Source organism: Antedon bifida, chromosome 2 (genome assembly GCF_963402885.1).
Source record: "Antedon bifida chromosome 2, ecAntBifi1.1, whole genome shotgun sequence".
NCBI lineage: Eukaryota > Metazoa > Echinodermata > Crinoidea > Comatulida > Antedonidae > Antedon > Antedon bifida.
In genome coordinates, this window is record NC_136227.1 from 26,471,835 (window position 1) to 26,490,936 (window position 19,102).

Below are 19,102 nucleotides of genomic sequence, written 5' to 3' on the forward strand. Positions count from 1 at the left end.
GATGAAATAATTAAGTATCACTCTTCCTATAGGTAGGCCTAGGCTTTATGAGACCATAATTTATTTCCGTACTTTACCAACGTGTTTTTACAAAATGTAAAATTTATTCACTCCTTTTCTTTTATTATTGTACTGTTATTTATCTTTTGATGAATACATTTTTGTATGCGTATTCGTACTTTTTTACGTAGGTGTATGTTAAAGGAAGTAAACTGTCCAAGCGCATGTTTACTTGCAAGAGTTTACACGGCAGCGACGATAATGCTCACTCCGTGATGCATCAGGAAATAAGAAAGGAAGAGCCAGCTTGGCCTACGGTTACATATCGACCAAGAGCTCGTACAAGTAGTATGCGTAAAGAAACAGAAAGCCAACTCTGATAGAGTTAATACACCTGCAAAATGCATATCAGTACGGTATCAAAATACATGTATTAGCCTACCACACACTTATCATATTACAGTAATGACCATTATAACATCTACACCTAAGGTAAATGCGTAGGCCTATTACTGACTAAGAAAAATATGTTTTTGTTATGGCTGTATTTCTGGAACAGGCGGTAACTACAATGTCGTAAGTAAAACATGCGGAATGGCAAATTTCAATGTTATGTAGGCATAGTATACTCTTTCCTTCTGTGCGCAGTTAACATGACATGCCATTAGGAGAAAGTTATACTAATGAGATCTGTATAAACGTATGTATAATATGGAAGATCACGTTGTCTTTATTCAATTGTTACAAACGGCATCTGTTGTATATAATGTCCTCCTTCCTCCTTTGTGTTCTAGTTGTTCGCCATTTTAGTCAAATGTAACAAATTAGACGGCGTTTTAATTAACATGCGGGTGTTTTTTAAATAAACTCTGTAATCGAAAATAAAATTAAACCTTAATTCCAAATTTGTATTTATATTGATTTTAGATATCTCACTATTATCAGGAATTGTATATAAATGAAAACGTTTTGTATCATAATGTGTAGTAGGACTTGGTGTTTTGTTTAGGCCTACATTCCTTTTAATTTTAGTATGATCTTATGATGCATAGGAACGAAAGAGCAATGCTTTTTTAGCGGTATTCGCATAATTATACCTGTGAATTTAAATACTATTTAGGCATGGATTATATTTAGCTACACTATTTTCGAAATTAGATATTCATAGTTTGTGTGGACTGTGACTTCAGTTGTTGAAACCAAATCTGAATGGTTCAAACTGTTGAAATGTTTTGTGTGCTTCATGCGCCGAGCAAGTAGCATGAGACCATAGCGCCACTGAATAATGGCATTTGGCTTTTATTCTGCACAATTATAAAAAGAGGTATTAAAATATCTCTTTTCATAAGGATGTGGCATTTATTCATGAGTATAAAATTAGAATTTTAGTTGAATAATAACTAAACCTATAAATACTTCGGGTGTTGTTAATTTATACAGCAGATTTTTACTGAAATAGATTTCGCCAACAATGAATTATTACTTGTCAGTTAGTAAACTAGAATAAACGTTAATATAAAAAATTAATATTGAGAATATGTGTTAAAATGTTATAAATCCTATAGCTGTCATATTACGTATACGTTTACATTAGTTTTGTAAAACCCCAGTGAGACTAAAATTATGTAATTTAATTAACTTTCATGTAACGTTTAATTTGCTCCTGCATGTGTTTATATCTTGAAATAAACAGATATTTTCATTTTCCCGCTAAATTACATTTTAATTACTTATGTCAGTGTTTTATATAATGTGTAGTTATGTAATGCAGGTTTTTAGTGACTTTTTTTCTGTCATCGGCTTTTGCGGTCAAAAGACAGAAACTCGATGAACGTGTATTTTGAGAAAAGCAATAAGTGGGTTTGTTACCTTAGGTTTAATTTAGGTTTAGTGCATGTAGGCCTATATAGATATTAGAAACGGTACACGACACAACGGAGATAAAAAAAACATGTCAAGTTAAAAGCGTCCGACCCGTTGGTGAAACGCGTCCGACCCGTTGGTGAAATGCGTCGACACTGAACGAATAGATTAAAAACGTTACAGGTATATTATTATGATTGCTTGAAAGCGCACGTAAACTTACGTTTATGTTTAATTTGTCCCTCACAAAACTAAATAAAATATTCTGTTTTTTATTATAAATTAGATTAAGATGACACTTTGTTTTATATATTTTGACACAGTTTATGGTGTCCTAAGCAGTTTTAAAAAGGTACATCGTTCTTGGAAATTGTCCTTTTGACATCTTCCTGAAAAAGACGTGAATTGCTTACTAAACTGTTATATTACGCACATTGCATATGAGAATTAGTAGTATTTTTAGTTTAAAATGAAAATGCATGAATGTGCTTGCCAAAAAGCATATTAATTGAAATTCAATGTTTTTTTTTATCATAGAAGAATGGTCATAATAAAAACAATTGATAACCGTGGGCGATGACTACGTGCTTAACGTTTCAATGTCATGGAATAAAAATACAATTAATATACGAAACATGTACAATGGCTTATCGAAAAGTCATAATATTATTAGTGATTACATAAAATACCTCTTCCTCCAAACCGTAACATTAATATGAATTAGTATACACGTATCAATTAAAGACACCTCCAATTAAAGTCTACCTCCAAAAAGAATCCCTCCAATTAACGACCGCTGTACCGTGGCCCTGGATGATCGCCTATCCTGTACCATTAGCTGCTCCTTCCAATTAAATGCATTGTACTGTGGCCCCGGGTGATCGTTTTTTACCATACGCCACTCCCTCAAATTAAATACTCTCTCCAATTAGAAACCATAGTTTCGGTGGACCCAACTGAAGATTTTCCTTTAAATGGTATGTTTGGAAGTAGGCCTACAAGTTTCGTTTTCATACAAGCAATGTAAAAATGTAATAATGTAGGTACATTTTAATACGGATAACATTGTAATATGCTACGTGTTTTAACTTATGTGTAATTCTTAATAAAGATACAAATGTGTATTGCAGCTTGAAAGTAAACCTTATTTGACAAAATGCAACATGTAAGCTTCATTTTTTTAAACTTAATTGTGCATAGTATAGATCATGTTTGTAGACAACGATAGGCCTCTATACATAGCTTTGCCAACTAATCGCGCATGCGCATTTTAGTTTGCTATAAATTCTGAATGTTGTGTGTATATTAATATTATAGTAGATACAGGAATCAGTGAATGATAAAGTAAATAGTGACTTTGTCGTGGTTTCTATTATTATAAAGGATAATATAATGAATTAATTATACTACTTAATAATTACCTGCACACCTTGATTATGTTGTATAAATCATATGTTAAATGAGTAGAAAGAATGATAATAACAATTAGAAATAAAAATAGATTAATTCCAAATGTGTGTTTTTTATAGTTTATTTAAACAAGTGTTACATGCTTAACAATCGGTATTATGTATACGTTGGATCATTTGCGGATTCAAATCACTCTTCCGTCTTAAATTTCAGAAGAAAAAAAAGTGAAGACCTACTGTAATGTCAGTAGTTAATTTACTATTTTAAACACCAGACCCTTTCAAAAATTATGTATCCACAGTTTATATTCATCAAAAAGATATTAAAAAAAGTTATTTTCCTTTTTTGTTCATTATCTTTAGATATGTACTGGAACCCGTATACACCTCTATTTTGTTAGATTGATTTGTAGGCCTATTTCTTTCGTTTTCATATCAATATTAAAGATAAATGAATATATTGAATTTAGACCTAACACAAATAAAACAGTCTTCAGAAAGTCAACGGTCTTCAGAAAGACTACTTTCTTCTTTAAATTACATTTTCTAAGGTAAATAATTAACGAAATCGGTGTTAGATAAATAGTTAAATATTACTATTTTAATTGTTATTGATGGCCATTTCTGTCAGAAATCACACACGACTTCTTTAAGAACTCGTCTATTCTGGATCTCAACGCAACATCGCTTTTTCTTCTTTCGGTACTGAACATTGTGTTTATCAAATTTTGCTTTCCCTTACAGATCTCATACTCCTCTGCAGATCGTCTCCTTTGTTGAGATATTTTAGAAAAGCTTGCCGGTGACAACGAATTGACACGCTTTCGGGCTTCTCTCAGTGGCTTCTGCATTCGCCAATCCGTCATCAATTGGCTTGATTTCCCAACATACGGCGGGTATAATTTACTATCTACTGACGATGTATTTTCATCGTCATCCTCGGTTAGATCTGTAGTCGATGACCATCCGTTTCGTCTCAAAGGTAATGGACTCGGCGTTCTTCTGTTTATGTTTGTCTGAATTACCCTTCCATCGCAGCTCACCAGGATGGAAGGAGTAGGCGTTGGTGGAAGGTTCTTTGGCATTGAATAATCCGACTCATCATCTGAACTAGACTCAATAAGTAGCTTATCTTTCCTCACATTTCCTTCCAATTCTAAACAAACTGGAGAGTCACAGTTTACACTTTTGGAATCAAAAGTATAATCTTCGATTTCGTTTAGTGATTTTCTTCGTGTTATATCCGCACACGCTGCCCTTAGAAGACCTCCCTGATTGATGGCGGGAAGTACACACGATCCGCGTTTAGATGATTTAAATCCTTCTTGAAAGCGAGCAATTGAGCTTTGAATGTCTCCTTCACTATGCCTTCTCAACTCCTTGATATGTTTAACATCCAATAATTGAGTACTTGTTGTTCCTCTCATACTGTCGCTTATAAATCCTGGCATTGGCGTAGACGCTCGTTTCACTTTTGGAGATTTCTTGCCATTCATTGTTGGTTCTGGCGTACAAAACGTGTTTGTATTCACCAATGAGTTTCGTAAATTGTACCTATTTCTATTTATATTGCGAAGAACTTCATCCTCATTAGCTTGCAACTTGTTTATTTGTGTTTCAAGATTCGATTGCTCGGCGGAGTTTCGTCGTCGGGCTTGATTCGACCTTCGGTCGAGATAACTAGCTGATGGGCAAGTTCGTATTCCATTTTTTATCCACTTGTGTTTTTCCATAGTAACTACTAGCAATTTAACAGACGCTTTACAGTTACCACTTTCACAGCAACACAGCAATTTGTGAATTGATCACCAGTAATTCACGCTTAATTTTCCTTTATGTGTTTATCTATAGCCATGTAATGGGTATACTATGTTCGACGTTCATGGTTAGGTAAACGATATCTATCTGACCGGTATAATTATTTCTACTATTTTGAGATGAGACACCAAACGAAAAACAAATTAAAACAAAACCTTGTTCTTGAGTATGTTTTAATTGTTTTGGGTTTAATAATTAACAGGTCATTGGTTTCTTCAACGAAACTATGCAACGAGATATCCCGGATTATAACAGACTACTTCTATATTTAGCATGTGAACGTCATGTACATGTTTCATGAGTGTATAGTATTCAATTATCTAACAACTATACATTTAAAACGTAGACAAGGGATGGCATCCACACTGTATTTAAGTTGATGTGCAACTAATTGGTAAAGTTCACCAACCTTGATTAACATTATGGGGCTCAAGATAAAAATAGTGACGATTATTTTATAGAGTATTTTCTATTATGAACACTTCATGTTCTTGATAAAAATCAGCATAATGAAGAGATAATTATTATAGCTATACTATAATTGCAAAATACTGTTTTAGTCTCCATGCATTCACTTGTTGCGACACGATTTACCAAGCACATTTTAAAACATGCTTTCAAGCCACCGTTGTATACATATATACCGTTATTGTAGTATTTCTGAAACCGATTAATACACATTTTTTTAGTTTATTATTATTCAAATGCATGTTGTTGTTAAAAACTCTAAACTTTGATTTGTCCTATTGCAATTTTGTTTTGTTATGCGATAAAATATATAGTTAGAATTTATTGTTAAACAAATAATGATGTGAAATTCAGACAAGTAACACCATATACAATACCACCTGTCGGCACGTGGTACAACGAATATCACGTAACTGCAATGCTCCCACGCACAACGTATGTAAAGCATGACTAATTTATTGTTTACTTAGAGTAGAGTCTGGCTGTTAACTTGATCGGCAAACTAAATGCTTCGAATACGCATCTAATACCGGTAAATGAAATCTTATTTAATTACTTTTTTTCGTTTTTCTTATTAGAAATTGATAAAAATAACAACACGGTTTGTAAGCAACTTTGTATAGATGATTTTTAATCGCATAATATGACGTCATGGAGAAGAAGCAAAAATTCTTCTTAGAAAGAGACAGCCAATAGGAAATGTCATCGCTTAACCAATTATCTGTAACGTTTCGAAATTACATTTTTGTAAACATTATACAGTAGTTTTTACCGCGTAGATAATTCGTAAGTTAAATAAGAAGGAATTGTTTTTGTCATTTGAAAAAGTGAAGGTGGTGCATATTCACAGAGTGTAGACAGTGGGAGTTTCGAAAATATTTTAAAATGTCGACGATTAAACGTACACTTTTGTGTGGATTACATCCATAACTTTGGACCTAATTTTCCAAAATCTTCTTAATCTCATTGTCTCTTTCGCTCTTTTAACAAAATCAAGGATGCAAAAGGAACCTATAATTTTTACGGCAAAGGTTTGGCCCAACATATCATAATATTGAGGGTGTTATTAATCATGTGACCGAAACCGTCACAATTATACTCTACCGCCACCTATTATGTCAACATTTCTGCACCATTGGATTCAGAATCTTTTCAGTATAAATATATTTTGAAATTAGATTATCCAATTAAAAATATAATAAAAAAATGAGATTTCGGTTTTATACTGTAAATGTTATCTGAACAAGCCCTATATACAATTAATTCTTCAATTATACCTGCTGATTAAACGTGTTTAAATAAAAATAGCCTACATTCAATGCATTAAAAAAGAAGTGTACATTTTACCATTATGGTGGCCAAATATTATTAATCATAAAAAAAGGTCAATGCATATGGCCACTGCCTAACGCTTGCTCGAAACAGCTGATTGCTAAATTGTCCTTTTACGAAATGATTAATACATGCGCGTGATCTCTCGAATCATGAATAATTCATAAGGCATACAACCGAGAGTCACGTGACCGCATTTTTTTGTTGTTGTTGTTGACGTTGTTGAAGGACAGTTAACGTAATTAAGACGTACATCAGATGTATAAAAGGTAAACAGTTTAAGTTCCTTTATAGTTTCATTGTAATTATATAATCATTATTTTTTTACAATGTCCACATATGACACATTTCAATCAATTATTTAGCGTACGTCCGTAATTTAATCTGTAAGCGAAGTAGCCATTGATTATAGAGACCGCCATTACCGTTTCAAAACTACCTGGAATACCAAATTACTCTAGGTAAGATAGGTCATTCAATGTAAACAATCCTATTGATATATCAATTAGAGAAGAGTGTTTTAAATGTCTCTCCATTTCACTCATACATAAAGCGGGATTTTTGAAGACGAATAATAGCGATGTGCTACCGAAGTGTCATTATATTACGCCTATGATACAGATACAGATACAGGCTGGTTTGGGTATGGTGGAGATGAAACTAATTGTTGTTCATTGGTATTCGTATGAATTCAATGCTTATATTTGACATTCATCACCTATAATGATCTGTATTAGTATGGAATGGAGTATGTATGGAACGCCTCCTCTGCCTTCAGTTCACATTTATCATGCAGTACACACCAATCGTCATGTAGTACACACCAATCGTCATGCAGTACACACCACTGGTGGCTTGAAATATATCTTGGATATAGACCGATATCTATTTAAAAATATGATAAGGCAATACATTTTTTTCAACAAAGACTTTAATAGTTTTCAAGATTACAGTTTAACAAAAGTATAATTTCAAACAGATAATTGTAATTATATTATTCTTGTTACTGTAGGCCTCACTAATAATCGTTAAGATTCGTCATATTACTCGGTTGCAGAAAACACGCCATTCAGTAGAAGTAAAAAATGAGGAGATATGTGTTAATGTTTTGATTTCTGACTTCATGAAAAGAAATGTATTTTTGTAGATACAATAAGATTATTATTATTTATTTGATTACGTTTATGTCTTGCCCTTATGATTTCATAGCCCGTGTTTTTTCAGCCAAAATTAACCGATAATTAACCAATAAACTGCCTGTGGAAACGGGGTTAAACCGATTCCATTCGAGAAAAGTTTACCGATAATTATCTCATTCAAACCGAATAATTATCGGATAAATGCGATAATTTTTAATCTTTGACCTGAAGCAAAAATTGTTGCGTTGTATGTGTGCACCTGGTTGTTTGGTAATTACTGATTATGCGCACTTTATATTAAATTAATTACCTGATTGGTTAAAAATTAACCGATAACGTTTTATACACAACGTCAATTCCAAATCACCAGTGAAATAATCATAATTTATTCTCATTATGATTAGTATTCTGATTTAACACAATTATAAAATGTCTTTTAAAAAAGAAGTAATTGTTTTTGTATCATATGTGGGTGTCTAACCCATTCTGATGAATTGAAAGCTCAAAGGAAAACGTTAGCATCATGCAAATTTGTACGGCCCGCGCATCATGAATATTCAAATAGGTACGATGAAAAACGTAATACATTTTTGTCTGCATCAAAACAAAATTGTATAGGTATCCCATGCATTATAATATTGGTTTAAATTTAATTCAAATTGACACTATAACATTACGCTGTTTTTTAAATGAAATACAGTGCAATTGAGGCCTCAGTTGAAATAGTTATATCTGTCTTGAATAGCGACTAGTATTTCAATTCTGAATGTATAAATTCAAAGCATGTGTGGACAATTAGGATAGAAATTCATTTCATAATTTGCCATAAAGCGTAACTGGAATGAAAAATGTATAATAGCATTTCATACTATCTGGTCACGATAGACTGGGTTTCAACAAGCTTGTAGTTTTTATAGTCGTTTGTTATATTGCCTACACAGCCAGTTTACTACTATAAAACTAATACAGCCTGACAGACAACAGACCATAAACCTGTACCCTAAATTCGGCGTTGCTCTTTTCAAGTACTAAAATGCCGGTTTTAACAAATCTAAATTACAAAAAAAAGGAAAATTTTGCTCTGTTCGTAAAATATCAATCAGTAATTATCTTTCTATATAAGTCACTATGTTGCTTTGATAATACCTCCCACCAAATATTACTGTATATAAAATTTATTATTTGAATACTTCAAGTGTGTGATATTTTTCCCAAGCATAAACACGAAAACCATGTGTATATTCTTATAACACTGGTGCAGTATTCCTTAATTTCTCATTATGATCATAAACAATGGCAATTTACACCTTACATATGGTAGTTATAACCACACTTTTATCTAGATCAGAAATAAATGACACAGTAAATCCATGCCATATTGTGTTTACAACGTTTTTCTTTTAGCCGACCAATGTCTAAAGTAAGGCATATCAATATAATATTGTGTAAATCGGTGTTCAGTTTGTTAAAAACAGCAGATATTGTGACGTACAGTTACATATTCCTTCACATTGAGGAAAGGTCACATTATAAACACGTGGTAGGTCTATTTTGTCGAAAATAGTACTTGTATTTGTACTATTTAGGTAACATTGTAATAGGCCTCCATCTCGTCATCTCAGTACACTTTCTTACATTATTGGTCTTTGCAAATAACATAGGCCTACTATATTCGACTACAAACGACAATGTTTTATAAATAATGTTTAATCTATTTACATGTTGCATGAAACGATTTTGTTTCTCCAATTCAAGACGTAATTCACCTTTGTAGGCCTATTCTTATATAATCCTTGACTTAAATGACAGTTACTCGCTTCCATGGTAGATAAACCAAACATTTACTCTTCCCTGGATAAACATTCTACTTAGCCTATGCCTACTCTATTTACTTTATATTTGAAATTTACAACAATAAACGAAAGAACCAATGATGAAACTAATGATAAACAAAACAGGTATACCTTGTGTGTTTCGCTTCTCTAGCAGCCTTACTAAAGATCAAACAAACAAACCCCTAGTAAAAGTGATTATAATTACCTTCCAATGTAGGCCTACTCCACTATGAACAAGTGACACATTTCACTTAAGTCAATACACATTTAAGGAAATATTAAGGATTTCCTAAAGTGTACAGTACAGTAGATAAGAATTTGTAAATTTTAACGTTTTTACATTCTCCTAAGATGTTCATATTATCAGGTAAGCTGATAATTAACCACTCTAATGACAAGTGAGATATTCACTCAGTCAATAAATATTTCTCTTAATGACATTCACTTACAAAAGATAATTTTTAAATGTTAAGGGTTTCTCTTCTCCAAGGAATTTTAAAATGGCTATACAATTTTAAAATTTAACAACAATATTAAAATTAACCATGAAATACAATATTTGAAAGTAGGATTTGTGTACAGTATTCAAAATAAAGTACATTGATAGTTATTTAAATATATATATACACACAAAAATATTGTTACAAAAATAGTTTAATCATCACCTTATTATAGCTAGCGTTATTAAAATGGAAGCCATTTCTAGAAATAATTTCACCGTGCGCTACATATCATTATTATCATAAATGGCCTTCCGACAGAGGAAATTACATTCACAATTAACATTGCCATTGAAAGAGACGATGTGTATATAATAAAGATGGTCATTTATTATATGTTGTGCAAATGCATCATTTGCCTTGATCGAATTGAAATCTCACGGAAATTAACCATCAATATAACTTTGTAGAGCTTGTACGCTACCGTACCTCACTCATCACAAAATGTCACGCCGCTCTCTATATTTCAGCTGTAAAACCTTCATTTCTTTCATAAATTCTTATCAATTTTCAACTTCGTTTTCCGAACCAAACACTTTGCAGCGAGTATTCAAATCCGAATACGTAATCGGCATCAACTTGTATCAAGATGGTTGTAAATTCTTGACAGCCATTGGCTTGATTCGTTATACCTCAAGATGTGTAAACACAATGATTTCAAACTTTCCAGCACATAATAAACTGGTCAAACCTTACTATCGGCTTCCACAGCCTCCTCAAATTTTAACTGTTCGTTATCTTCATAATGTATGTCTACACAGAAATCATCGTGTACCGGTTTATTATGATCCGCGTCTTTACTCTGGTCTGGTTCACTCCGTGCCAAGGCGATCATATTCAACTTTTCTCGTATGCTAAGTCTGTCTAAAAATGGTTCCCTATCTCTTACGCTGTCGTGCCGAATGATACTGTCACGGTCACGAATACTGTCCCGGTCACGTATACTGTCCCGATCACGTATACTGTCTCGTGGACTTTTTGCGCTGCGTCTGCTGCTATCTCTACTGATATCGGTGGTTGTGCGCCGATATTTGCTACCGGATGAGCGAGGTTGAAGATCCCGGATGACACCCCATTGTCGGAAAAAGAGACCAATCACAAGAATCCATAGTAAAAAAACTGTGATCAAAATAATGACTTCTTCTGCAGTAATAGTCGATTTTACACCTGCAATATAAAAACAAAGATATACTTATTAAAACTAAATTATAGAATAGTCTCTAACTGTATATGTGGCAAGCCAAACAATACAAATCAATTTATTCTCGATGTTATTGGTAACAACAAAATTCACAAATTTGCTTGAATATTAAATAAAGATTAATAACAATGCTATTATTCTGTTGTTGTTGCTTGCTATTATTGTTATTCAAGTTATAAAAACGTCTAGCGTACGAATATAAGTAGGTTAGTGTAACGTTTGGAATTAAATAGCATTTTGAAACAAAGCTACAAAGCAACCGACCATTTTGATTTTGTTTTAAGATTACCCGACGAGAGCATTCCGAAAAAAAAAACACACACACACAATAGCAGTTTGAATGATTGTTGTAATTCACTCACATATCATTATAAGCCACAGTACGTATCATTACTCAACATGACGTTGACAACATTAAGTACTATGTTCTACGATTACGAATGCAATACAGAATACTACACTTCATTGTTCTCAGAATACAAAAAAACAATAATAAAAAAAATGTTTTGAAATTCGAATAAAGATGATTTACGTAGGTGTTTGTAGAAAATGAATTCATAAGTGTTCCTTTGTAGTACACGCTGTGTTTTTGTTCTTTAAAAAAAACAATCTTAAGACAAATTATCCACACGATTTGACAGATGTCTCTAGGAAGATTTTAACTGACTATTGACAGTCATCTAGATACGAGTCTAGGTGCATTAAGTACTTTTAATACATATTATCACTGTCACTAGTTTTGTATGTATAACGTACATTTATGAGTGATACCCAATGCCACCGGTGCCAATGCACAGAAAATTACCGGGTGAATTATCACACCCGCCGTTATAAGCAAAATAAAGAAACGCGTAGGTTGTCCCACATAGAATACGGTATCTATCGATCTTATGTGTAAATAGTCATAAGAAATAATATTGATTCTATATTTGTATCACCGTTCCGCTCTTCTGTGTAAATTTAAGATTTAAACGTAAGATGTATATATTCCGCATACGTTATTTGTTTCGTGTTGGATCCCACATTTTAGAACAAAAATAATCTAAATTATAATTTCTTAACTTATCTTACTGTTCTGTTTCTTTTGTATTTTTGTTGAAAACACACTGTTTGAACTAAAACATGTAGTGTTTTGTGTTAAGGCATTTACCGACATTGTTGTAGTGTATTGACTACCATTATTTTTCAAAACTAATCTTATAAACATAGCGTGCAAACAAATGGCGTCATAACAGACTGCCAAAGCTTATAATTCTGACTTAACAAACTCTAGAAAGAGACGATGTCTGACCAATACATTTATATTGGACTATATCTATAAATCAAACAAACAAAAAGTTCAATAACATTATCCTATAGTGATAGTTATAATAATGTTAGAATATAGATATACTGTAGCAGCCATCATTATTAAACGAGTTGTTTTGAACATATTTGATATTGGAAACAGTACGGCATTAAATCATCTATTATGATTGTTCAATTCTCATTAGTGTCTCTATAAGTATGTCTATAGCTCACTACAATCTGTTTATCGTATTGACAATTCCATAGTGCGTGGCATAACTGAAGAATAAAAACAATTTCGATAGACCACTTTTCCTTTTCTCTAGAAACTAAATTAATTTATCAGAAGTAAAAATCCCTTAATACCATATTTTCATTTGGAATAAGTAATTATAATTCACATTTTTACTGGTTCGAAATATTAAGTCAAGTTACCAGTGTTAACTTATGAATAATAATAATAATAATAAGTATGGTCTAATTAGTGAAATATTGATTTAACAAAATAACGATGATAGAAATATGAAATAATATATGGTAATATAAATAGTAAATAGTTATATTATTAGTATTAAAATAATATTAATAATCTTAATCTTTTAGAAATTATTATTATGTCATTTCAAATTTAAAAATATATATATATAATAATATACAACTAATAATTGTACACAACTAGAAAGGCATGCTATTATGTGTTTTAAAGTATAACAGGGTTTTCATTGTTGCAGTCAATCGTTCGTACGCCAAAGAGTGTACATGCGTTGTTATTATAGGGATGAAATAGTACATTGGATTTGTGTGTACGTACAATGGTATCTAGCAGAATAGTACTGTAACGTGTTTGCAATATACTTAATTTTAATAAAAGGATAATAATCAAAATTTAATCATTTACCTGAATTTAAAGCAAAAAATAGTCAAATTGGCTGCCAGCCAATGGGTTTTTGGTTGAATTTAACCATTTAGGCCTATGTTGTCATTTTATAAGTGAAGTATTTTTTCACGAAAGTGATTAACTTTATTAAAACTACAAATAACCTATTCAAAATATGTCTTGTTATGTTATGCCAAAGATATTTGAAACGTTTGCCTATATGACCCACATCTGCCATTGACGCTAAAAAAATGTATGTGCGCCTATGAAGTAAATTGTGTATATATGTTCTGTTTGAAAATATTCACCTCAAAGATATTAAATTACTGTCAAAGATGTATTAATTAAAAAATAATCCTTAAAACATGTTTTTGTTGAATATGACATTTTAATTTCACATAAAAGTTATCCATTTTGACCGAAAATTGGATCGAAAAAAGTGAAGAGTTTTTTTACGAAAGTGATTAACTTTATTATAATTATGATAACCTATTCAAAGTCTGATTTAATTAATCTTTCATTGTTTATGTTTTTGGAGGACAATACACAACTTTAATTGCATAATATCTTTTAATTGCATACTATAACTGGAACATATTGAGACATTGTATTTCTAATTATTCAAATTGACAATCCGTTGTCATGTATTCGAAATATTATTGTACTTAACACACGATAAAAATACAAAATCAACAACTGTACAATGATTCTAGAAAAATATTGTACTTGAAATGGTGGGCCTAGTTATACTGTTGGAGTAATAAAAAAAATGATGCATAAAAACCTAATCGATTTTATGAATATTGTTATTGTTTGCATTATTAGTACAAAAAAAGCAATTTGGTGCGTACATAAAATTGATGAGAAAAATTATTGCCAAACATTAAGAATTAACAATATAAATGTGCATTATGGGTAATTTTTTTATATTGTGCTGAATGTATTCGGTGCATTTTCTATAAAAATGTCCAATCGGTATAAATAGAAAACAATAACAAACTTTCTTATTGCGCAGGCGCAATTGCAGTTTTACAAATGACATGATTCCACAATTTATATTAGTTTGGTCATATTCACCGGTCACGGTCCAAGATCATCGAATATGAATTCGTCACAGTCCATAAGTAAATGTGAAGTTCGCGATAAAGTGTTGGGTTTCATTAACATCACATAATGTTCTAAGAAAATGTTTTCAATTTATATTTGTAAGCCTAAGTGAATAGGCTTATCAATGGATTGTAAACAATAAATTTGCAAATTAAAATCGATCAAATCAAAGTTTAAGATTAGGTTGGCCTGTCCACACGTCACAGTAAAAAAATACACATTTTATACTTTAGTAGTAACTCATTAATACTAATAAATGTGAAAAAATTGCGCAAATATTAAGCAAAAAATAGTGACATAATACGCCACCAACGGTTAGAACAAATAAACGTGCAGTTGCGATATTTCAACGACATTTTTACAGTATAGATTAGTAGGTACGGTAAACTATTAGAAGAGAGAAGGCAGTTTAAGTTAAAATAGAGAATCCGGTGGACTACAACAACGATATAAATATAGTTTGATTGTTAATGAAATTGAAAACATTCGTGAAAAAAAACAAACACGTCACTGGCACCAGAAATGTTAGATAATAAGCAAAACACAAATAAAACAGGCATGAATAATTATACGAACGGTGTAGGATATGGAACAAAGGAAGTATATAGCATTATAATGTATACAGAAATAGTCAGAAACAGGTAGCAGAATGATGTGTTATTAAATTTGTAATTGATTTAAAAAAAGGGTGAAATTTGTGCGACTGAAAAAGCACTAGTATGTACCATGACTACTCAGCGGGAATATCTGGAATATGAGAGTGTTTTGAGCGCACCACGGCCGCCTGTATGTATGGCAAAAGAAGAGACTGAATTCATTTTCTGGTGCCAGGTCAGGAAGAAGAAAACAACGACAGCTAACCACATCACAACCAAAGCGCAGAACAGAGCAACTCCTCCGGTCGATATGTTACCTCTGTAATCTGTGAAAATACGATTAACCTACGTAATTGGTATTAATATTATCATTTATAATTAATAGAAAAATGTTAAGGGTATAAGATTAATTATCGAGAACTGTTTACGAGAAGTGAAATTTAATTATTAATATTGATTAAGCCAGCTTTATAAACCAATTTAAGCGACTAATAATCGTAAACGCTTCATTCTAAATGATATTAGTAATTCAACTAAGAAATCAACAAACACTAACATCTTTTACGATATGCCTTACACACGCTATGGGTATTGTATATACATAATGTACACTGTAAAAATGGCTAAAATTTTCCGTAAAGTTTAGGCCTAAAGAGATTCGTTCTTTGGATTATAGTTTACTCAAAGATTTGGCCACCTATATGCTACAATCAAACATTGTATATCTGTGGAAAAGGGGGTATTGTATGCTACCAAATAATACCAACCTTAAACCTTCAAAATATCACTTTAACACCACTAGGCCGCTATTGTTTTTAAACCTCTAAATAGATAAAAAACCAGTAGGCCTACACTATATAGGCCTACAAAATAATAATTTTGTATAGAATTCGTAATTAATTTATACCGATTGATTGTAATTCTAATTGTTTTTTAAATAAGTTGAAAATAAAAAAAAAATACTGAAAAAGAATAAAAAATTACACATTCGACGTGCATATTTTCATGATACAGCGAAATAGAGAGCGCCCCTATTGACTAAGAATACCAAGTAGCAGCGCCCCTTATTGGCAGACTATAATACCAATAATCATCATGACAGGTACGTGAATAAAGAGAAAATATAGAGCACCCCCTATTGACTGAGAATACCAAGTAGCAACGCCCCTTATTGTCTGAGTACACAAAGAAGCATAATGAAGATGTAGGCTACTTGCTACCACGAAGAAGCGCCCCTTATTGTCTGAATACTGTATATTAAGAAGCAATTTACGTGCTCCTTAGAATTACAATAGGCCTACTTGCATCAAGCGATATAAGTAGAACAATTCGTTTTAACTGACATTACCGTAACTTATAGCCCATGTAGGCCTAGTATTCTGAACACATTTTGGTCAGACGCTAGAAGAAATATAGTTCAAGACACAAGTAAGTGTTTTGTCATACTAACCATCCATGCGCAGATCAATTTGGGTTTGAAAGTGTGTGTCGGGAAAGAACGTTGCCGTTTAGGTTTACGTGTTGCTTCGAAAACTCCCAGTTATTCCATTGCTTCAACACTACTATTACCCAAGTTTCTCCAATATTTTTTTAACAATCTTTTATGTACTTCCATTATCATTATAATCGTTATCATAACAATTGCACCAAACAGTCATCTTCACCAAAAACCATCATTATCTTCCCTATACATCATGATTATCAGTTTCAAATTGGCATACTTGTTTCATTTGGCTACACATTAGTGAGACAATGCATACATTTTTTATATTTGTGTAACTCTTTAAATAGGTATTAATATTAAACATAATGTGTGTGAAAATCCCCATAAGAATAATAATGTAAACGGTGGGTCATTACGTATGTTTCATTTGTAGCAAGTGTTAAAGCAGTATGGTACAGTCTTTGTGAAAAAAAGAGGTGAAAACCTGGCAATGAATGTACCGTATTCATACCAAACAGGTTAAGCTGTGAATGATGAGCATTGTTTATTGTTGGAATGATTGTTATATTTGCAATATACAATATTAATTCAGTCATTCGGTATGGCAAATTATCATAAGACTATTACAGATTAATGGATGAACGACGACAAATGGAATATCTTGGAAACATAATAAGGAAAGGAGAAATACAACACTATACCGAAAAGTAGAAGGAAGATCAGAAGAAGCCGTGTCCGTCAACGTTTAAGATATCTCTCTATAACCATTTTATGGACAATCATCAACGTCTGCAACCAGACATGGCACCATGAAGAAGTAATGACATGTACACAAACATGAGATATTAGGCCAATGACAACATGGAGGCAATTTATCAAGCAAGTTTTTTCTACAATAGTTTGTTTACTCATCACATGAGTATTATTGTATACACAAATAATGCTGATATCCTAATCCAATCTTCATTTTGTTTCCTAACCAATATAAAAGAACTTAAATATTGACCTAAATATTAATACCAGCAAATTAAATACCCTGACTGTTTTCAGTTTGCGTGACCAATTACCATAACGACTCTCTTCATAATGAATCCGCTGCTTGGAATTGGCGTTTGTCCATCCGATATATAAATATTATCTTTAATTAAATTTAGCTTATAGGAATAAAATAACTGGTATACCAGTAGGTAAGAAACTTACCGTATTTTTTGGGACACTTATTAAGCTTAGAATACACACAAGTCAAATAGAGATGTTTTCATCAAGGTAATGGGTCAACCCGTGTATACAATGGTTTTAATTGCGTAATGAAATACAAACTATCGTTCTGTAAAGTGTAAACAATAGTCTTTCTTTCATATGACATTAATGGCAGATCTATATAAATAAGAATAGATAATAGTTAAGAATGCTCGATAAAAAAATGCTTTTCAAAATGGAATTATTGAAAGAAAATTTGGTTCAATATCAATTAATTTCTCGATGACAATAGGCGTGAATGATACAGTTACTGTCAAATGCGGAAAATGAGGAGCAAAATGAAACACTTTGACAACCATCCGATTCCCTGGCGCCAACATTTGTTATTACCTCAAAGTATAAAGGCAATTGTTTCACACCTTCTGAACTTGGATCTAACATTTCAAAATACTATTTTAATGTTATATGTGCATAAACCGGAATCTGAATGCTTCTCTGCCTCTGGGACACTTGGAAGGATCAGTAGAAATTAGTTTCTCCTGTTACTTCTTTTCGAATGTTGGCATAGATTTCGTTCTTTCTTTTCAATTTTAACCATCGGTAAACTGTACTCTTGTCTATTATGACTGAACATATTTTTAATTTTATTATTGCAGGCCTACTTTTTTTGCATTGATCATTTCTCTTTCCGTCAATTTCTTTCTGATAATTACACATGAAATACACATGTATCTGTATCTTTCTATAGTAGGAATGTTCAGAGTACACAACGAGTAGTTGAAAATGTTGAAACTGCATGATATTATTTGTAATGGTTAGGTAACACTGTGGACATGACACCGAAAACACTTGCCCAAGAACAGGACAGCCGTCTACTATTTTCAATTTCTGTAGGAATGTCTTCGTTGAAAGTATGACAATCAATGTCCGTACCTTATATAAACATATTGATGGAACAAATTAATAAGGTGTAACATGAACTTGTTAGTTTCCAACACATTCAAATGTGCAGTAAATTAGCTGAAC

General features: G+C 32.0%; 3 protein-coding genes across 5 annotated transcripts in view; 2 read left to right on the plus strand and 1 right to left on the minus strand.

The window, feature by feature from the left end:
- LOC144858803 (polyamine-transporting ATPase 13A3-like) overlaps window positions 1–3,365 on the plus strand; it is a 29,280-nt gene extending 25,915 nt beyond the window's left edge. For all 3 annotated transcript variants that reach the window (XM_078714917.1, XM_078714919.1, XM_078714918.1), the window contains one exon: window positions 192–3,365. In XM_078714917.1, coding sequence (XP_078571043.1) covers window positions 192–380 — 189 coding nt within the window. In that variant the 3' untranslated portion in view covers window positions 381–3,365. The remainder of the gene's footprint in view (window positions 1–191) is intronic.
- Window positions 3,366–7,138: 3,773 nt separating this feature from the next.
- The window catches only part of LOC144858834 (uncharacterized), a 63,364-nt gene continuing 51,400 nt past the window's right edge, over window positions 7,139–19,102 (plus strand). The window contains exon 1 of the mRNA XM_078714967.1: window positions 7,139–7,159. The gene's annotated coding sequence lies outside the window, so the exon portion shown is untranslated. The remainder of the gene's footprint in view (window positions 7,160–19,102) is intronic.
- Window positions 8,400–19,102, minus strand: part of LOC144858838 (uncharacterized) — a 28,704-nt gene continuing 18,001 nt past the window's right edge. The window contains exon 3 of the mRNA XM_078714971.1: window positions 8,400–11,531. Coding sequence (XP_078571097.1) covers window positions 11,050–11,531 — 482 coding nt within the window. The 3' untranslated portion in view covers window positions 8,400–11,049. The remainder of the gene's footprint in view (window positions 11,532–19,102) is intronic.